The sequence below is a fragment of the Stigmatopora argus genome, chromosome 6, assembly GCF_051989625.1.
Source record: "Stigmatopora argus isolate UIUO_Sarg chromosome 6, RoL_Sarg_1.0, whole genome shotgun sequence".
NCBI classification, from domain to species: domain Eukaryota; kingdom Metazoa; phylum Chordata; class Actinopteri; order Syngnathiformes; family Syngnathidae; genus Stigmatopora; species Stigmatopora argus.
In genome coordinates, this window is record NC_135392.1 from 19,544,812 (window position 1) to 19,563,218 (window position 18,407).

Below are 18,407 nucleotides of genomic sequence, written 5' to 3' on the forward strand. Positions count from 1 at the left end.
AATAAGCTGGCCAGCTCTGTTCTGGGCTGTCCTTAGGACTCTGTAGAGGAAGTGGAAGAGCGGAGGATGCTGACCAGGATGATGTCCATCATGGACAGCACCTCCCACCCACTGCATGAGTCTGTGGAGTCCCTCCGAAGCTCTTTCAGCAATAGACTGCTGAGTGTTAAGACCTACCGTATGTATACATGTACATCTATGTGTATGTATGTACCGTATTTTCACGACTATTCGGCGCATTGTATTTTAAGCCGGAGTGTCAGTAACGAGTGCTATTTCTGTATTTTAGACACACAAAGCACGCACCGTTTCATTACACGCATATATATTATATATTATATATGGATGAACATCGAAACGCAATAGCGCTGGCTACCGGAAGCAGCCTATTTCCGGGTTCCGGTGCGCAGTGACTGCTGGGAAATATAGTTCTTGCACGCTACACCCACACGCTAAAAACATGTTTTAAAAAGGCAACGGAAGCAAAACTGAGTTCGGTTGTACTTTATTTAGACATTTTACAACTCACTCACGTCATCATTACCCACAAATCCCTCAAAGTCCTCATTTTCTGTGTCCGAATTAAACAATTGCCCAAACGATCCTTCCAAAAAGCCGGGTCCCCTCTCTTCGTTCTCAGAGTCACCGTCATTTCCATCAATCCATTCACAAATCGTAGCGTAAGAAGCCCGGCGCTGCCTGCCACTTTTCGTGAAGCCAGGCATGGCATATATATATATATATATATATATTATTTATGGATGATTATTGAACCGTAATAGCACTGTCTACGAAAGCAGCCACAGACGCTATTTCCGGTGCGCAGTGACTGCTGGGATAAATAGTCCTTTTGTCAATACACCCAGGTTGACGGCTGTGATAACTTTGCACTAATAATATCAATATAATACAACGGCGAACACACTAATTTGGTGCTACATGTACCAAATGCACGCTACACCCGCATGCTAAAAACACGTTTTTAAAAAGCAAGACTGAGTTCGGTTGTACTTTATTTAGCCATTTTACAATGTACTCCCGTCATCATCACCCACAAAACCATCACAGTCCTCATTATCTGTGTCCGAATTGAACATTTGTCCATCAAAAACGCTGAGTTTAATACGTTTGTCCAGGCGGCCACAATTCATTCCCAAATGGTAGCTAGCTAGTAGCTAGCGTAACTATTCCAAGGCTGTCTTCCATGGTTCGCAACTGTGTTGATGCCAATCGCCAGGTCTCAATTCGTTCACAAATGGTAGCTAGCTAGTAGCTAGCGTAACTAGTATTCCAAGGCTGTCTTCCATGCTTTGCAACTGTGTTGATGCCGATCGCCAGGCCAGTCCATTCGCAAATAGTAGCTAGCTAGTGTTGATGCCGATCGGCACCCACAATCCATTGGGTGTATTGACAAAAAAAAAAAACTACATATCCCAGCAGTCACTTCGCAGTACTTTATCTACGGGAAAATAGTAGAGTCGGGGGCTGCTTGCCATAGTTGTCCTATCGACGGATTTATTTTATTGTGATAACAATTTTGCCATAGTTGTCCTATCGACGGATTTATTTTATTGTGATAACAATTTTAGTATTGGTCCATCTATAAAGCGCACTGGATTATAAGGCGCCCTGTCTATTTTGGAGAAAATTTCAGACTTTTATGTGCGCCTTGTAGTCGTGAAAATACGGTACATATATATTTATATATACAGTTGTGGTCAAAAGTTTACATACACTTGTGAAGAACATAATGTCATGGCTCTCTTGAGTTTCCAGTTATTTCTACAACTCTGATTTTTCTCTGATAGAGTGATTGGAACAGATACTTCTTTGTCACAAAAACATTCATGAAGTTTGGTTTTTTATGACTTTATTATGGGTGAACAGAAAAAAGTGATCAAATATGCTGGGTCAAAAATATACATACAGCAACACGAATTAGCAAACGTGTCACATATGGGGCTTAACTTGGTTACTTTGGAATTTTTGGGGGGAATTTGTGGAAAAGTAACATTTTTAGACCGTGTCCGGATTCTACTCATTATCCATTGAAACAATTTTATGTGAAGTTGCAGCCTCTTAACTTTTTTGTGTTCACTTGCTGTGCTCTTACGTGATATTGTATTGTAAAATATTACAATACAACCACTGGTCCGCTGACCGGTACCGGTCCACGAGCTACTTAGTGCTAGTCCCTCAGAGTAGAAAATATTAACGTTTTCAATCTTGATCTACTACTTGAAATGAGAAAAGTTGTTATAATAATAATAATATATAATTAATAACTAATTGCTATTATGCTTGGGGCATGTTTTTTTTTTGCCGTTGTGGGTGTCGTTCGTGCACCAACCCCACCCCCACACAAATTTGTCTTAAGTTGTCGCCCTCCCCATAAGCTGGTCCATGAGAAAATAGAAAGAGCTTTACCGGTCTGCGGTGAGAAAAAGGTTGGGGACCGCTGATCTAAGGCATCTAATGAACTAAAAAAAAACATGATGGCAGTGACCGAATAAGTGATGTTGCTAGATATGCTGCAGGTGGGCAATATGTATGTTCCTGTAGCCCGCCATTACGGTATAAATGAATCTACCGTGCCTTACACAGAGAAAGAAGAATCAAACATATGGAAAACGGCAATGATATCTTTTTCCAAGGCTGTGAAGCTGGGTATGTTGGTAGCCACTGAAGGCTTCTCAGACATGACAGCGGTGGACATTGAGAGCCACTAATGATGAGGAGCTCCTCGAAATGATGCAATCCGGGAGTGAGGAAGAAGAGGCTGCCTCTTCTGCTGTAGCGGACAACGATGAGGATGAGGATGGGGAATGTGGTCTTTAAGAAATCTGCAGGAGATCTTTAATATGGCACACAGTTTGCAACAAAGGGTCCAGGAGATTGATGACAACATGGTGAGAACGATCGAATTTGGCAATCGTCTTGACATTGTCATGTCTTTGTACAAAAACATATTTGTACAAACAAGAAACACCCGTCACAACTCCCTGTCACCATGTTCCTTGTGTGCTGAAAACCTCTCGCAGAAGCTCCTCCTGCTGCCCCTATGGGACCTCATGAAAATTCCTTCAATTATCCAATGTCTCTTGAATCAGATGAAATATTTGTACAAGAAAAATGCCTCAAATCTGATGAAGAGGACTTGGACTAAAGCTCTCAATAACCTGTTTTTTTATTTAAATCAAGTGGAGAGGAGCTATTTTCACTGAGTACAGTACTTAAAGTATTTACCAATTTTTAATATAGATTATATTTGGATATTTATACCTTGCAGTCTTTTTATATGCCTATAACTCTAACATTTAATCAATCTAGTTTTTGATAATTGTACTTGTAATTTTGTATCATTGCAAAAACATGTAGTATGATAGTAATAATAGGGATGATCCTACTTCGCGCTTTTTCCATTATCTCGGCCATGTCTGGTCTACATTTTACGTGAAATTCAAGGGATTACTGTACTCTAAGGATGTGGCACCTCGCTGTGTGCTGCACAAATAATACACAGAATCATCTTGGGCGATCTTGCCATGCCCCTTCCAGATGGTCTTTTGATGTCCATGTCACTCTGTCACATTCCTTTGTTTGGTCCAGGTGACGTCATCATCACCTTGGATTTGTTACTGCAAATAACTCATGTTTGCAAAAGCAACACATCATTGCATTCTTCCCCGTACAGATATGTTCTCTTTTGAACAGGCCCGAGGACCTCGTCTGACCGTTTGAGATCTTTTTGTTCTATGGCCTTGTTAGTAATATGCAAGAGCACATTTTGTCGACTGTCTTGGATTTTCCGCTTCTAAAGCTATTCTTACTGCTTTTGCCAATAATTTGCACTTTATTCATTCTGTTAGTATTTTACTCAACTGATGACCCATGAATATATGATTCATTCAATGGCCATAACATCAGTGACAGTAATAAAGATACCTATTTTAAAAACGCAAACAGTGGGTATGGCTTGCATGATTGGCTGTAGAAAGTCTACGGCAAGCGTTGCAGCATTTCCATGTTATATTTATATGCCATACTACTTTTGATGTTTCGCTACTTAGACAAATTATCGTATATTGGCACAATTATTTACATGTCAAAGTTTTGTAACCTGAAAAATGTCTATGTTGAAGCATTCGTAAGAAGAGGTACCACAGTGGTGCCTGAGAATTAAACACATACTTGCCCTTTTCTATGCAGATGTGTTTTGCAGTCAAATTGTCTCCGCGGGGAGGTCACAGGCCAGTGGCTTTGGAGCTTTGATATAGAACAGCAGTGTCTGGCTGTTCAAGAACTCAACCCATCGAACATCAGTAGAGGGGAAAGCAGAACAGTAAGAGTGCATTTAACAAATAAAAAATAAAAATAAAAAGTTTACTGGTGTGTGTCCAGTTAGATCCATAGATATGTAACATTGACACAACTCGTATGTTTATGCCACTGTACACCACTAAGGCAAAGTTCCTGACCACCACTAAATGGAAGAATTTTGCACCTTACATTTCACACATTGCAGGTAAATATTTCATCTTCATACACTTGTCCGACTAAAGAGGTGTCATGATCGCAAACGCTATATTGTATTGACACTATACTCCATCTACAATAGTGACAAACTGCCACTCAATGTCTCTGAATTAATGTCTCATAAGTGATCACACGGCCCATACACAGTTCAGAAACAAAACGGTTAATGAAAAATAATATTCCTCACATGGGTCGGGTGCGTCGACAGTTGGGCGGCAGCCAAAGGAGGTGTCCTTGGCGGTCCTATCCCTGGCTGCAGAAACTGGCTCTTGGGACGTGGAATGTCATCTCTCTGGTTGGGAAAGAGCCTGAGCTAGTGCTTGAGGTCCCTTTATGACCGGTGTCCGAGTCTGGTCCGCGTCGCCGGCAGTAAGTCGGATCCGTTTCCGGTGGGGGTTGGACTCCACCAGGGCTGCCCTATGTCACCGATTCTGTTCATCACTTTTATGGACAGAATATCTAGGTGCAGCCATGGCGTTGAGGGGTTCCGGTTTGGTGGCTTCAGTATTGGATCCCTGCTTTTTGCAGATGATGTGGGTCTGTTGGCTTCATCAGGCCGTGATCTCCACCTCTCGTTGGAACGATTCGCAACCGAGTTTGAAGTGGTCGGGATGAGAATAAGTACCTCCAAATCTGAGACCATGGTCCTCAGTCGGAAAAAGGTGGCATGCTCTCTCCAGGAAATACCTTGGAATCTTGTTCACGAGTGAGAGAAGAATGGAACGGGAGATCGGTGCCGCGTCTGCAGTGATGCGGACTCTGCACCGGTCCTTCGTGGTGAAGAAGGAACTGATCCAAAAGGGCAAGGCTCTCTATTTACCGGTCGATCTACGTTCCTACCCTCATCTATGGTCACAGCTTGTTGTGACCGAAATAACAAAATCCGGGATACGAGCGGCTGAAATGAGTTTCCTCCGCAGGATGTCCGGACTCTCTCTCGGAGATAAGGTGAGAAGATCGGTCATCCAGGAGAGGCTCGGAGTAGAGCCGCTGCTCTTCCGTATTGAGAGGAGCCAGATTAGTTGGCTCGGGCATCTGATCAGGATGCCTCCTGGGCGCTCCGGGCACGTCCCGGGAGGAGGCCACGGGGCCGACCTCGGACACGTTGGGGAGACTAGGTATCCCGGCTCGCCCGGGAACGCATTGGGAAACTCCCGGAAGAGCTGGATGAAGTGGCCGGGGAGAGGGAAGTCTGGGCCTCCCTGCTGAAGCTGCTGCCCCCGCGACCCGACTTCAGATAAAGTGGGAGATGAGATGAGAAATTATGAAGTTAAGAAGATTAATCAATTAATAAATAAGTATCAGCCAGAAAAATAAAAACAAAAAATTATAACTTTTTACAAAAAGCCATTTTAAGACATGGTGGGAATTGCAGCGCGACCACATTGTCTTCTATTTCTTATTCTCACCTCTTTGTATAGGTCTATCTGTCAGTTCCTGGCCTTCCTGTAATAGGAAAAGGGGAGTTCTACTCCTGTTTCTTCCAAGGGCTCCACAGCCCTGCTACATTCACTGAAAGTGGGGTCACCTGTCACTCTCCACACACCAACCAAGTACCAACGGTACCTCCAGGACAGGGTGAGTTTTTTCTTTTTTATTATGCATGTATGTATGATGTTACATTTCAACCATTCTATTGTAAATTACATTCATCAATTAAACAAATGACATTTTTCACTCAGTTTTAATTATTGGGTTGAACGTTTTATGTTCATGTTTTCCTGCAATGAAATTAATCCCGTATTTTCGAAGAAAAAAATTGTTTGCATTCCCTCGCATATCATATAAATATTGAATCCAATCAAGGTTTCGACAAGACTAGGTTAATCCAATCTTTTCTCTGCATTTCAAAAGTATGTGGACACGCTTGTAAATTGCTGATTTGAGTAATATTAGAAATTGCCATGTCAGTGCATGAAGCCTTGAACTTCATAGAAGGATACCTGAAATCATGAATATAATATATATTAAAGGTGGGCGATTACATGCGTTTGTCTTTGAATCTGTAGTGTGTAGTGGCAACAAGTGGGCCTTAAAATAGCTATCGACAAACCTTAATCAAAAGATTTTTCAACATTATGGTGAAGGCAGGGATCAAAGAGCCATATAATTATGGCTCGTTTGATTGAAGCATATGGCTCTCTGCCAACTGGGTGATGCCGCAATGTACTGAAGTCGCGAAGTGGTGAAGGACAGTAACTTTTTCCATTTTACCTCAATGTACGTACGTATATTGAAAGAACCATGCACCCATCTCTCAAGACTTTTTAAAGCAAATTTAATAAACATAAGCCAATGTATGGGCAGGCCGGCGGCCGAGTGGTTAGCGCGTCGGCCTCACAGTGGGGGACCTGAGTTCAAATCCAGGTCGGTCCATCTGTGTGAAGTTTGCATGTTCTCCCCCCCTACGTGGGTTTTCAATGGGTACTCCGGTTTCCTCCCACATTCCAAAGACCTGCATGGTAGGCTGATTTGACACTCTAAATTGCCCCTAGGTATGAGTGTGAGCGTGAATATAGTGAGGATAAAGCAGTTCAGAAAATGAGATGAGAGATGAGATAAACCTAAACATATTTAATTGTTTTCCTTGCAATGCCCTTATATCTTCAGATTTTTTTGTCTTCACAGATTTTGTCACAGTCCTTTTGTCTCTTCGTTTTGGTGATGTCACAGTTGTAGAGAGAGATTTCACCTTTTATGACTGCACGGCTGTTAAGCAGCTTTCAGGAAGTACACTGTGAGTATCGTAATCACTTTATTTGAGTATAGTAATCACAGTATTTGCTATCACGCTTTGGCCCTGTCATGTTAATAGGGGTTATACAGTAGTACCTTCATTATTGCGGTTAATGGGGGGTCGGAAGGGGGAAGGGGGGGTCCTCACAATAGGGTAACGCACGGCCACTTCCAACGGGAAGTAGTATACTCCTCTCGTATTAGTTCGGGGGGCTTTCCACGACAACGCACTCGAAACCGAACAAACAAATTTAAATTAACTTGGATTAATATATACAGACACACTCAAACATACGTTTAATGTAACTTTACACAAAACTGAATTCTAATTTTGTTTAACATTTTTATACCTTCTCCTGGCCGGGTTAGCTCTTTGCCATGCCTCCACCCTCACGTTCGCTATCGATGGGCTGTTTGCTGTTGTATTCCCTTCAAAATATTCCGAAAATGATGCACACAAGATGTCCTCACAATAGGATAACGCACGACCACTTGCCAACAAGAAGTAGTCTTGGAGGAGCGATCGCGGGAGCTAACAGGCTAAGGAAGGGAAACACTGAAAAAATGCAACAGCTCAGCCTACCCACGTATTGATTGTGGGTAATGAAGTTTTATTCTGAGAAGATGTACATGTACATAACCCTGATGTGACAGATGACACAAACCTAACCCTTCGTGAATTTTGGAAAGAGCACTTTACTATTGTCCATTGCTTGAAAATTATTAACGATGCATGGCAGGGCGTCACACAACGAACTCTTAATTCAGCATGGAAAAAATTGTGGCCAGCTTCCGCTGAGAGAGACTTTGAAACCAGCCCCTGCTGCACATGATGAACTCGTGGATGATATCATGTCGCTTGGAAATTCCTTGGGGCTGGAGGTTAACGAGGCAGATGTGAATGTCCTAATCGCCGAGCACCACGAAGAACTCATGACACAGGATTTAATCGACCTACAGGAGAGTGAACATTTGTTGCCGGAACTCAGTAGCGAGGAGGCGGTGGAAGAGGCGGGGCCCCTGGCTGCAAAATATATCAAAGACATGCTCGCAAAGTGGCAAGAGGTTTCAGATTTTATAGAAAAGACTCACCCTGACAAGCTGGCAAGTGGTCGCACGTTATCGTATTGTGATGACATTTGTATGCGTCATTATTGAAATATTTTGAAGGGGAGGCAAAAACAAACAACTCTTGATGCGTTTGTTCTGAAGACTTCGGCTGAGCGTCCGGGTGGTGTCAACCCGTAGAACTAAGGTAAAAAAGATGAGTGTCTGTAAATATTTATCCAAGTTAATTTAGATTTGTTTGTTCGTTTACGAGTGCCGTGGATAAAGTCCCCCCGAACACCTCCGCCTCCGTGTATGCCGCTGTCTCTACCCTCCGCGAAATGCGTCTAATTTTACATCTATTAAACACATTTTATTACTATTAAACCACTCGTTATTTATTACTTTGTCAATATATGGCGAATTAGAAGAAATAAAACATTTTTTCCAATCCAATATCCTGTTTTTGGTGTTTTTTCAGAGGGTTGGAACGAATTAATGTTTTCAGTTCATTTCAATGGGAAACGTTCGCTCGAGTTACGAAAAGCTCGACATACGATCTCAGTCTCGGAACGGATTACGATCGTATGTCGAGGTACCTCTGTATATTGTTGTGTTTAACAAAAGATTGAGTTGTCACTTAATTTTTCTCATAGCAGCCCTCACCTAAAGCATTCATTCTTCATGTTGTGTATCAATTTGATTTGTTTGGTTTGTGTTTTATCCATTTTCAGTTGTCGCGGTTGCGTTCTGAGTAGATGGGGTTGCAATTGGTGTGTTCACCAGCACTCATGTACCCACAACCCGACCTGTGAGGAAGGAGTTATCATCTATAACCAACATGTAAGTGTCAGTACGATACCAAATATGAAAATGATAATGCAACAAGGAAAGATCATAACACCAAATAATTAGGTGTTATCTTATTTTATTCCCCATGATGAATGAGTGATGATTTTTTTGTTTGCATAATTGTAACAGCATACATGCACAATGCACATAATTTCAAATTGTGTATGCTGTAGAATAACTTTTGTCCTGGATTTAAAAAAAAAAAAATTGTAAAACCGATTTCGTTTTACCCACTTCGGCTCTATTCCGGATCATCTCGGTCACCTGTAACAGACGACTTCTAATATTGTCATGGTTTAAGCATGATATGCGCACACGCATTCCCCTTTCACACTTCCACCCCCTTCACTATATAAATATAGGGTGTCAGCAACCAATGTACCCAGACAGTCAAGCTGTCGGCGTCATACAGCGACATCTACAGAATCTTGAATTTAGGGCATACTGATTAGGCAGCACGTCCACTTTGGAGAAAATTTTAGACTTTTAAGTGTGCACTACGTGAATAGATATGTTCCGCGTTGCATTTGTATGGTTTTTAACTGCTCAATAAGGGGAATTGCAATCATTCCTAAGGGGAGCAATTGGCCGAGGTTGACAGATATGTGTCTACCAGTGGCGGGCCGTCAGGGCCTTCAAGGCCTTCTCTGCTGGTCTAATAAATATCTGAATCATATATTATATTTTGTCCATCAATACTTATTAAATAATTCCAAATGGTCTGTTAGCTTCCTTTCATTGCTTTCCCCCCTGGTTGCACTGCTTCCAGATGTGTGTTTTCATATTGAAGCATTTAACCAATCACATTTCAGCCATTATTTGTTGCCGGGGTCAGAAATCTGCCTCAAGGCCTTCACAATCAGTTCTGCAGGCTCTGCTGCATTAAACAAGTATCGCTAAGACTGTTGCTTTAACCAATCAGATTTTGCGTTGGTAACACCACAATGCCTTGTCGCAGGCGTAGGGATACGTAATTGCCTTCTCGCAGGCGTAGAGATATGTCATCGCTTTCACTATGATTGGCTAATGATTAGCCAGAGATACCAAACTGTATCTGGAGCTAGCTGCACAAGCAAATATATTGTTGTGTTGATTTAAAGCCATTTTCAACACGGACTATGCCAGAAATATGACAGGACAGGCTCGACTTTTAGCATTAGCTTCGATGGCGATAAAAAAGAAGGAAGAAAGAAAGGAGAATGTATATTGTGTACTGTTAAAAAGGATTTTTGGTGAGTAAAATATGGCTATATTCCGAAATAATACAGTATTTTCACGACTATATGGCGCATCGTATTTTTAGCCGCAGTGTCAGTAACAAGTGCTATTTCTGTATTTTAACACACAAAGGATGCACCGTTTTTTAAGACGCATATATATTATATATGAATATCGAACCACAATAGCGCTGGCTACCGGAAGCAGCCCCAGACTCTATTTCCGGTTTCCGGTGCGCAGTGACTGCTGGGATATATAGTTCTTTTATGCTACACCCACACGCTAAAAACACGTTTTTAAAAAGGCAACGGAAGCAAAACTGAGTTCGGTTGTACTTTATTTAGACATTTTACAACTTACTCACGTCATCATCACCCACAAATCCATCAAAGTCCTAATTTTCTGTGTCCGAATTGAACAATTGTCCAAATGAGTCATCGAAAACGCTGAGTTTTATACGTTCGTCCAGGCGGCCAGAATCCATTGGCAAATAGTAGCTACCTTGTAGTTAGCGTAACTATTCCAACGCTGTCTTCCATGCTTCGTAAAGCTGTGTTGATGCCGATCGCCAGGCCACAATCCATTCGGAAATAGTAGCTAGCTAGTAGCTAGCGTAACTAGCCCGGCACCGCCTGCCACCCTTCGTCAAGCTGTGCTGATGTCGATGTATACAGGCCACAGTCCATTGGGTGTATTGACAAAATAACTACATATCCCAGCAGTCACTGCGCAGTACTTTTTCTATGGGACAAATAGTAGAGTCGGGGGCTGTGTCCGATCCACTATGAACATTCACAAGGTCGAAACACAAGTAAAGCACGCCGAGACAGATGAGTGAGATTTTGAAGCTTCTGCAGAAGGAGAGTACGGAGGTGGTGGGTCCGACGACGCTGCTTCCATAGCCGATATTTTACTTAGGGCAAGATTTCATGACATACAAATTCTCTATGACAAGGGACATACAAATTCCCTATTACAAAGATGCATCGGGACAGTGGCACCGATGATGGTGGTGACACTGATGATGTTAAAGGCTACATATAAACATATAAACAAAGGACATACCCTATTACAAAGATGCATGGTTTTGAAACCGATGGTTGTGATGTGGATGGAAGGTATCTATGAAATGGGCATGACACGGATTGAAGGTGATGTCATAGATTGAAACATTATTTGATTACTTTTCAAGATTATTTCACATTTCCCCCCTATAGTAACTAAAATATTTTTTATTAATCACATCAATTTGTATCCCTCCTCTCCGGGTTTAGAATACAAACACCACCATCAGTTACTATTTGCAGGGTATGGAAAATAACAAAATCACTTGTCAGGGCACCATCTTAATAGTCAAAACAAACACATTTACACAGAGGAGACGGCATCCTAGGATTTGTCACACTTCAAAGGAGTGTGAGAATCTCCAGCATGGTTTGCCATGCGGTGGTACTGTATATCACTGTAAGTTACTAGCGTGTGCTGGATTGTGTTTTGAATCATCATTTTCACACAGGGGATTATACACAGAAAAAATACAGAATAGTAGCAAAACCGCGAGAATGGGGGTAGAGCAGCTGCAACTGGATCCAGTCGTTTTGAGTAGAACGCTACTGGTTTCATCTTTGTTTCATGTGGTTGTAGTAATACTGATGTCATGAATGTCCCTTTGGAAGTCACTGTTTGGGTGAATGGTTTTTCATAGTCTGGAAGCGTCAGGACTCCTGATTCCAAAATTTGTTGCTTCACTTCCAGGAATGTTCGGTTTCCTTCTTCAGTCCATGTTACTTGGTCCCTCATTGTCATCTCAGCAGCTGCAGTTTTTTCAGCGATGCTTACTTCTTTTGCTGGTCATTTTTCCTACCTCTGCTTTTGATTTGGACTACAATGAACTTGGTACTGTAGGGAAGTCTTCAGCTTGTAGCAGTTACTGTTCCATATGGGGTGTTCATCAGTACGCTGGCTGTAGGAGTCTGATGTGACCACGACTCCTCGCTTCTGGTCTCCAAGAATCGCACCATGCGTCCTAGGTCATTCCATGGCCTGTGGGGTTTTCTCTTTATGGACACGTGGGGTGTTATCCCAAACTGTAGCAGTTTTTCCGCTTGAGGTGGCAAGTCCACTGAGGTGGCCGCATCTCCCTCTGTCGTGGTGTACAGGTACTCCAATCGAACTAGTTGGGGTCCTAGTCGCTCGAACTGTTAAACAAATTCTGTTCAGGGTTTCCCAAACTTCATGGTGATGTGTAGTGGCCAGTGGGTTTGTGCTTGGCCATCTACATCTTCGACTTTGGTTTTTAACTGCCGGACTACAGATGAGGGCCCTTGCGTTGCTAAATCTAGGGAGTAGAATGTACGAGGTTCCTCTTGACCTTTGACTACTTGGATCTCCATCTCCTCCCACCTGTGTACTGGTTTCATGCCATCATCTGTGGGGATAAGGTTGATTCCCAGTTTACGGAGTAGGTCTCTTCCCAGGAGGTTCACAGTACAGTTCTGTTATTTTTATCTTCCTCGACTTCTTCAATAGTTCCATGTGTCCTCCTGCTCCAATCACAGTGATCCATTCTTTTCCTGGTATCAATCCTGGCACTTGGTCTTTGATGACTAATTTATCTACTCCAGTGTCACATAAGAATGTTATTGGTGTTTGTCTTTATCCCACCAGTAAGGTGTAGAATGGTTTGCTGTCTTTGTCCCGGAGGGTGGACATGATTTCTGTTAAGTCTAACACTTCTGCTGGCGAGCAAGGGGTTTCTTTCTCCTCCTCATCACTTTCTTCAGTTTCCTCCTCTGTGTTAGGCTTCTGTTTCTCTTCCCTCTGGCGTCATTCTTGATGTTGATGTTCAAGGTTGAACGGTGGGGGTCTCTGGTTCCCCCTGTGTGTTTTTTTGCAGTCTCGAGCAAAGTGTCCTCTCTGTCCACAATTGTAACGCTTGCCTTCTGAGTTTGCTCTTCTTGGTGGGCCGGGTCTTACTCGGCCTCTTCCTCCTCCTCTTCCACATCCTTGTTGGTAGAATACTTCCGGTGACCCTTGGTTCATCAATGAGGCCATGGCTTGGGTCAGAGTATTGACTCCTGCGCTTGTCTGCTTTTGGCGGTGTCTCTCCTCAGCATGAATCACCCACTCCATTAGTTGATTCATTGGCATGGTTCGGTATGTGACACAGTACTTCTTTACAAACCCTTTGTTTGGGGCCTGGAGCACTTCCAGGAACCCTTGTCTCAGTTGGGCTTGGTACACCCTTTGGTCACTTTGGTCTTCCATGATCCCACTGTGGGTTTTGAACACTTCTTCAAATCTTGCTCTGAATTTATGAACTCCTTCACCTGGTTCCTGTTTTGTGGCCCTGATCTTGTCATAGCTTGGTGTGGGGTGCCACATGTCTATGGGAGGTCAAGGTTAGGTGGTTGTGCAGGTGAGTAGACGTCAGATGAGTGTTTCACGGACAAAGGTTTGGGAACCGTCCGACTTCCAGTCTACTCAGAGTCAACTATGTCTCGAACTACCTTGACCTGGGATTGTTGAATCCACGTCCACCTTTCAGCGATCCTTACTGCTGTGGGGGTGGTGAGTTGAACCACGAATGGGCCTTCCCAGCGTGGCAAGGACCATGACTTCCTTTTTATGACTCGGATCGGGATGCCCTCGTTTGGGCCTGAGGTTATGTCTGTAAACAAAAATTTTAAAGTGGGTATTTACACCAACCTCTGGGCATGTCCATCATTTGTCCATCATCCCCCCTGTTGAGACATGGCTCCTCCCATGGCTCAATTTTGGAATAGATTTTTTGGTAGGCACGGCAGGCCTTTAGCTGTGCACAAGTCGTCCGCAGACTGTGTGCCTTACATTTGCATACAGCTATTTGGTTGGGCTTAATACTCCAATGAACAAAAATCACAAATCTTACTTATTCCATCACTATAGTTTGTGAAAATTTAAATGCCTTGTCAGTCAAAATTGAATATGCTAGCTGGTATTCTATTTTGATCACTGCTTCCTTGTTAAATTCAAGAACTATATTTGTTTTCCTTTCCTGTAATTACACAAATTAACTAATCATAATTAAAATAGGAAAAATACAAAAAGAAAACCAGGCTGCTGTCTCTTCAGGAAAAAAGCTTTCCAGTTCTCTGCAACAGTTACATTCACATCAATTAATATCCAGAAACAAATGCACACATTTATAATTCTGAAAAGAATTGAACCCACTAAAATGTAACCACCCCTTGTTTGTCAAGATTAATATTTTTAGCATGTGTCCTTTAGAGTGTCCTTTAGAGCAATTAAAACTCATTACTTATAAAATGCATACTAATCAAGTCCCAATTCATTCAATAATGTGTATCGCGTTGCATATTAAACTCAGTTTGAAATTCAAAATATCCCAATCTAGTAGTCTTTTTTTTATCAAATGTAACATTTCATTGTCTTTGGAGTTTGTCCATCATCTCCCATACAACTTTCTTAATCAATATTTTTCCTAATATTTACTTAATTTTTCAATAGTCAGACATGAAATTAAAATCTAGTTACATTTCTATCCATTGTAGTTTCTTTTTTCTTTCTGATCATTTACTCTCTGTAACAAGGTTTAGTCTCAATTGAAACACTTTCACCCCTTTTTTATGGAGACAACAAAACCAACACAAAAAGTTCCCTATGGTTTATGGCATTGATCCTTGAGCAATAATCTTTTGCATTGCTCCCCGAGCAATAATCTCTCCAATCAAAAAGTTTATCTTACCTTTCTCCTCAAACGTTTCAACTGAGAGGACCTTCTTACAGTGCAAAGGTGGATCCGCATCCTCCTTTCCAGCTTGTTTTGGCCAGCTCCAATCGTGTTGTGAATAATGGCGATTTATATGGTCTACCAAATAGGATTTGAACTCGTTATGTACGCGCAGTGATTTCATAACGAAATATGGAATGTCAATTATTTTGTTAACACAATTTGGGTGCCATTATTACTATAAATCAATGGTTCTTTGGAATTCCATATCATGCACTGTCTTTGTTTTTCCATCTCAGTGCTCTCAAATTCTGCATTTCGCATAGCAGATGTGTTCCTCCACTTCAAGTTTAACATTTGGAGTACTGCTGCTGCATTTTCATCAATTTTTTTATTGGCGAAATCTATTTTTTTCATGTGTTGCTGCCATCCCTGAAAGGGCTTATTGGCAATTTCAGAAATCGATTCCAAGTTTCTAAATCATTTTCCACTTTGACATCTAATCGATTGATCATATCTCGGTGGTCAGCCAATCAAAAACACAAAAAGACAGACAACCATTCATGCTCAGACTCATAATCAGACATCGGTGGTCTGCAAATTTTCATCACCAGTGAAGACCGCAATCCCAAGTCTGGGCTTCTTGGCAGCTCACCTCCTTTTGCTGACCTATCAGCACCAATCATTCTCAAAAGAAATAGGTTAACATCATTTGGTTGACATCATTTTTTTAATGCTAATACAATACGTGATATTCTAATAGTCATTAATATGACCTACGCTAAAGCATATTTCATCTGCTGATGGGCAAAACAAGATGTACATCCCATGCACTGAACATACATGATGTTTATTTCATCCCAGGGAAATCATGCCTATCCTAAATTAATTATTTTATCTAAACCTGCCAGGTACAATTTACCTAATAATTTGGATAAATGCCATTCCTGCATTGTCTTCATGTTTGATATCATTAATAATTTGGATGAATGCCATTTTTACATTATTGTCGTCATGTTTGATATCATTAATATTCAAAATTATTCTTAATACTTAAGTCTAAATCGCAAATCACTCATTTTGCTAAAATAGCTAAATTGTGCTAGCTGAATTTCTATCGAATTTCTCATCCGTTTTGTTTACTCAAGATAAGAGCCATTTTCTGTAGCTCACTGTTAACACAATTAAAATGTATAATAAGTAGATTAGAGAAAATAACCTATATCATAATAATGTCAATTTTCTCATCCCTTTTTTTCAGAACCAGCTCTCTCTCTCTGTCTCTTAGCGGAGTCCTAACTCCATTAACACGCCAAGACCACTTTGTCTTATTTTACGGCTGTATTTTACGCTATTTCTCTCTAGGGACGTCCCATCCTAATTTATTATCTCTTTAATACTTATTTTGTTATCTTATTTATCCGCCCAAGTAGCCTCTTTAGTCATTTGTTCTTATTTTGCGCGGCAATCATTGTTTTATAAGTGTGTCATAACGCACCTCCTGGTTTTATCCATTTCCCCCATGAGGATTATGCATGCTATCAGTTATTATTCTATTTCTTTTTTTTCTTTATATCGAGCTCTTTCCTTATCTTGGCACTGTATAACAATATATTTCTTCTATATTTTTAACACAACCCTCGAAGTCCCTTGGCGGGGAGGTGCGACCTCCTCCTATGTCTGCTGTTCAGGCAGAACCTCGTGGATAAGCCGACAATCAGCCACTATCCTGCTGTATACTCTTACGTATTTCCGACACACAGAAAACGCTTCCCCAACACACAGGGAATAGTATACGCAACTTTTTCTCCGACGAATGGAGCATTTCCCTTCCTCGAAGGGAAACCGGGCCTTATGCTGGGTTGGATTCTACAAATTAATTTTTAACCAGCGCCTTACCGTCTCAGGTGCTTGTCCTGGTTCGATGAGATTCGTCACTGGACCTCGGGGTGACGGGGGACCAATCCCTAATGGCCCCTTCCCTTAATGGGGCATGGCTGACGTCAGTTTTCTTGGCCTCTCGATTCCCCGTCGTCCCGATGCCACAGATCTTGAATCCCGGGTATTTTCGGCACCAAAATGTCCGATCCACTATGAACATTCACAAGGTCGAAACACAAGTAAAGCACGCCGAGACAGGTGAGTGAGATTTTGAAGCTTCTGCAGAAGGAGAGTACGGAGGTGGTGGGTCCGACGACTCTGCTTCCATAGCCGATATTTTACTTAGGGCAAGATTTCATGACATACAAATTCTCTATGACAAGGGACATACAAATTCCCTATTACAAAGATGCATCGGGACAGTGACACCGATGATGGTGGTGACACTGATGATGTTAAAGGCTACATATAAACATATAAACAAAGGACATTCCCTATTACAAAGATGCATGGTTTTGAAACCGATGGTTGTGATGTGGATGGAAGGTATCTATGACATGGGCATGACACGGATTGAAGGTGATGTCATAGATTGAAACATTATTTGATTACTTTTCAAGATTATTTCACAGGCTGCTTGCCGTAGTTGTGAGAGATGGTGTACCCTATCGACTGATTAATTTTATTTTATCGTGATAACAATTTTAGTATTGGTCCATATATAAAGCGCACTGGATTATAAGGCGCCCTGTCTATTTTGTAGAAAATTTAAGACTTTTATGTGCGCCTTATAGTCGTAAAAATACGGTATTTCAATTGTGGGCCCAGTTCTGAAATCTGAAAAGCTCCAGTGTTTGTATTTAAGCTCCAATGTTTGTATTTAATCACTAAGTGCTGCTAGGAAGTGGATTTTGCCCCATTTTAGTGCAATTTTGGCCCTTTCGCGTATGGACTTATATGGACGCGTCGACGTTTATCGCTGTCTTTTTCCCGGGGAAATCACCCCCAGGGCCTGGTTGTAATGTCTAAAAAGCTCCAGTATTTGTATTTAATCAATAAGTGCTGATTTTACCCCATTTTAGTGCAATTTTGGCCCTTTCGCGTATGGACGCGTCAACGTTTATCGCTGTCTTTTTCCCGGGGAAATCACCCCCAGGGCTCGGTTGTAATGTCTGAAAAGCTCCAGTATTTGTATTTAATCTATAAGTGCTGATTTTACCCCATTTTCGTGCAATATTTGCCGTTTCGCCATTGACGTCCATCGCCGTCTTTTCCCGGGAAAATCACCCCCTGGCCCGGTTGTAATGTCTGAAAAGCTCCAGTATTTGTATTTAATCACTAAATGCTGTTTTCGGCCGGATTTTACGCCATTTTTGTGCAATTTTTGCCGGTTCGCCATTGACGT

At 41.7% G+C, this 18,407-nt stretch overlaps 1 protein-coding gene and 1 long non-coding RNA gene across 8 annotated transcripts in view; one reads left to right on the forward strand and one right to left on the reverse strand.

Annotated features, from left to right (window-relative positions):
* The window catches only part of plxnb1b (plexin b1b), a 219,861-nt gene that overhangs the window by 74,269 nt on the left and 127,185 nt on the right, over positions 1–18,407 (forward strand). For all 7 annotated transcript variants that reach the window (XM_077602784.1, XM_077602785.1, XM_077602786.1 and 4 more), the window contains 4 exons: positions 4,210–4,342; positions 5,958–6,114; positions 7,165–7,273; positions 9,054–9,162. In XM_077602784.1, coding sequence (XP_077458910.1) covers positions 4,210–4,342; positions 5,958–6,114; positions 7,165–7,273; positions 9,054–9,162 — 508 coding nt within the window. The remainder of the gene's footprint in view (positions 1–4,209; positions 4,343–5,957; positions 6,115–7,164; positions 7,274–9,053; positions 9,163–18,407) is intronic.
* Positions 10,710–17,561, reverse strand: LOC144075587 (uncharacterized). The gene is made up of 2 exons (XR_013300583.1): positions 15,137–17,561; positions 10,710–14,522 (listed from the first exon to the last, which is right to left on the reverse strand). It is a non-coding gene; the product is annotated as an uncharacterized LOC144075587 (long non-coding RNA).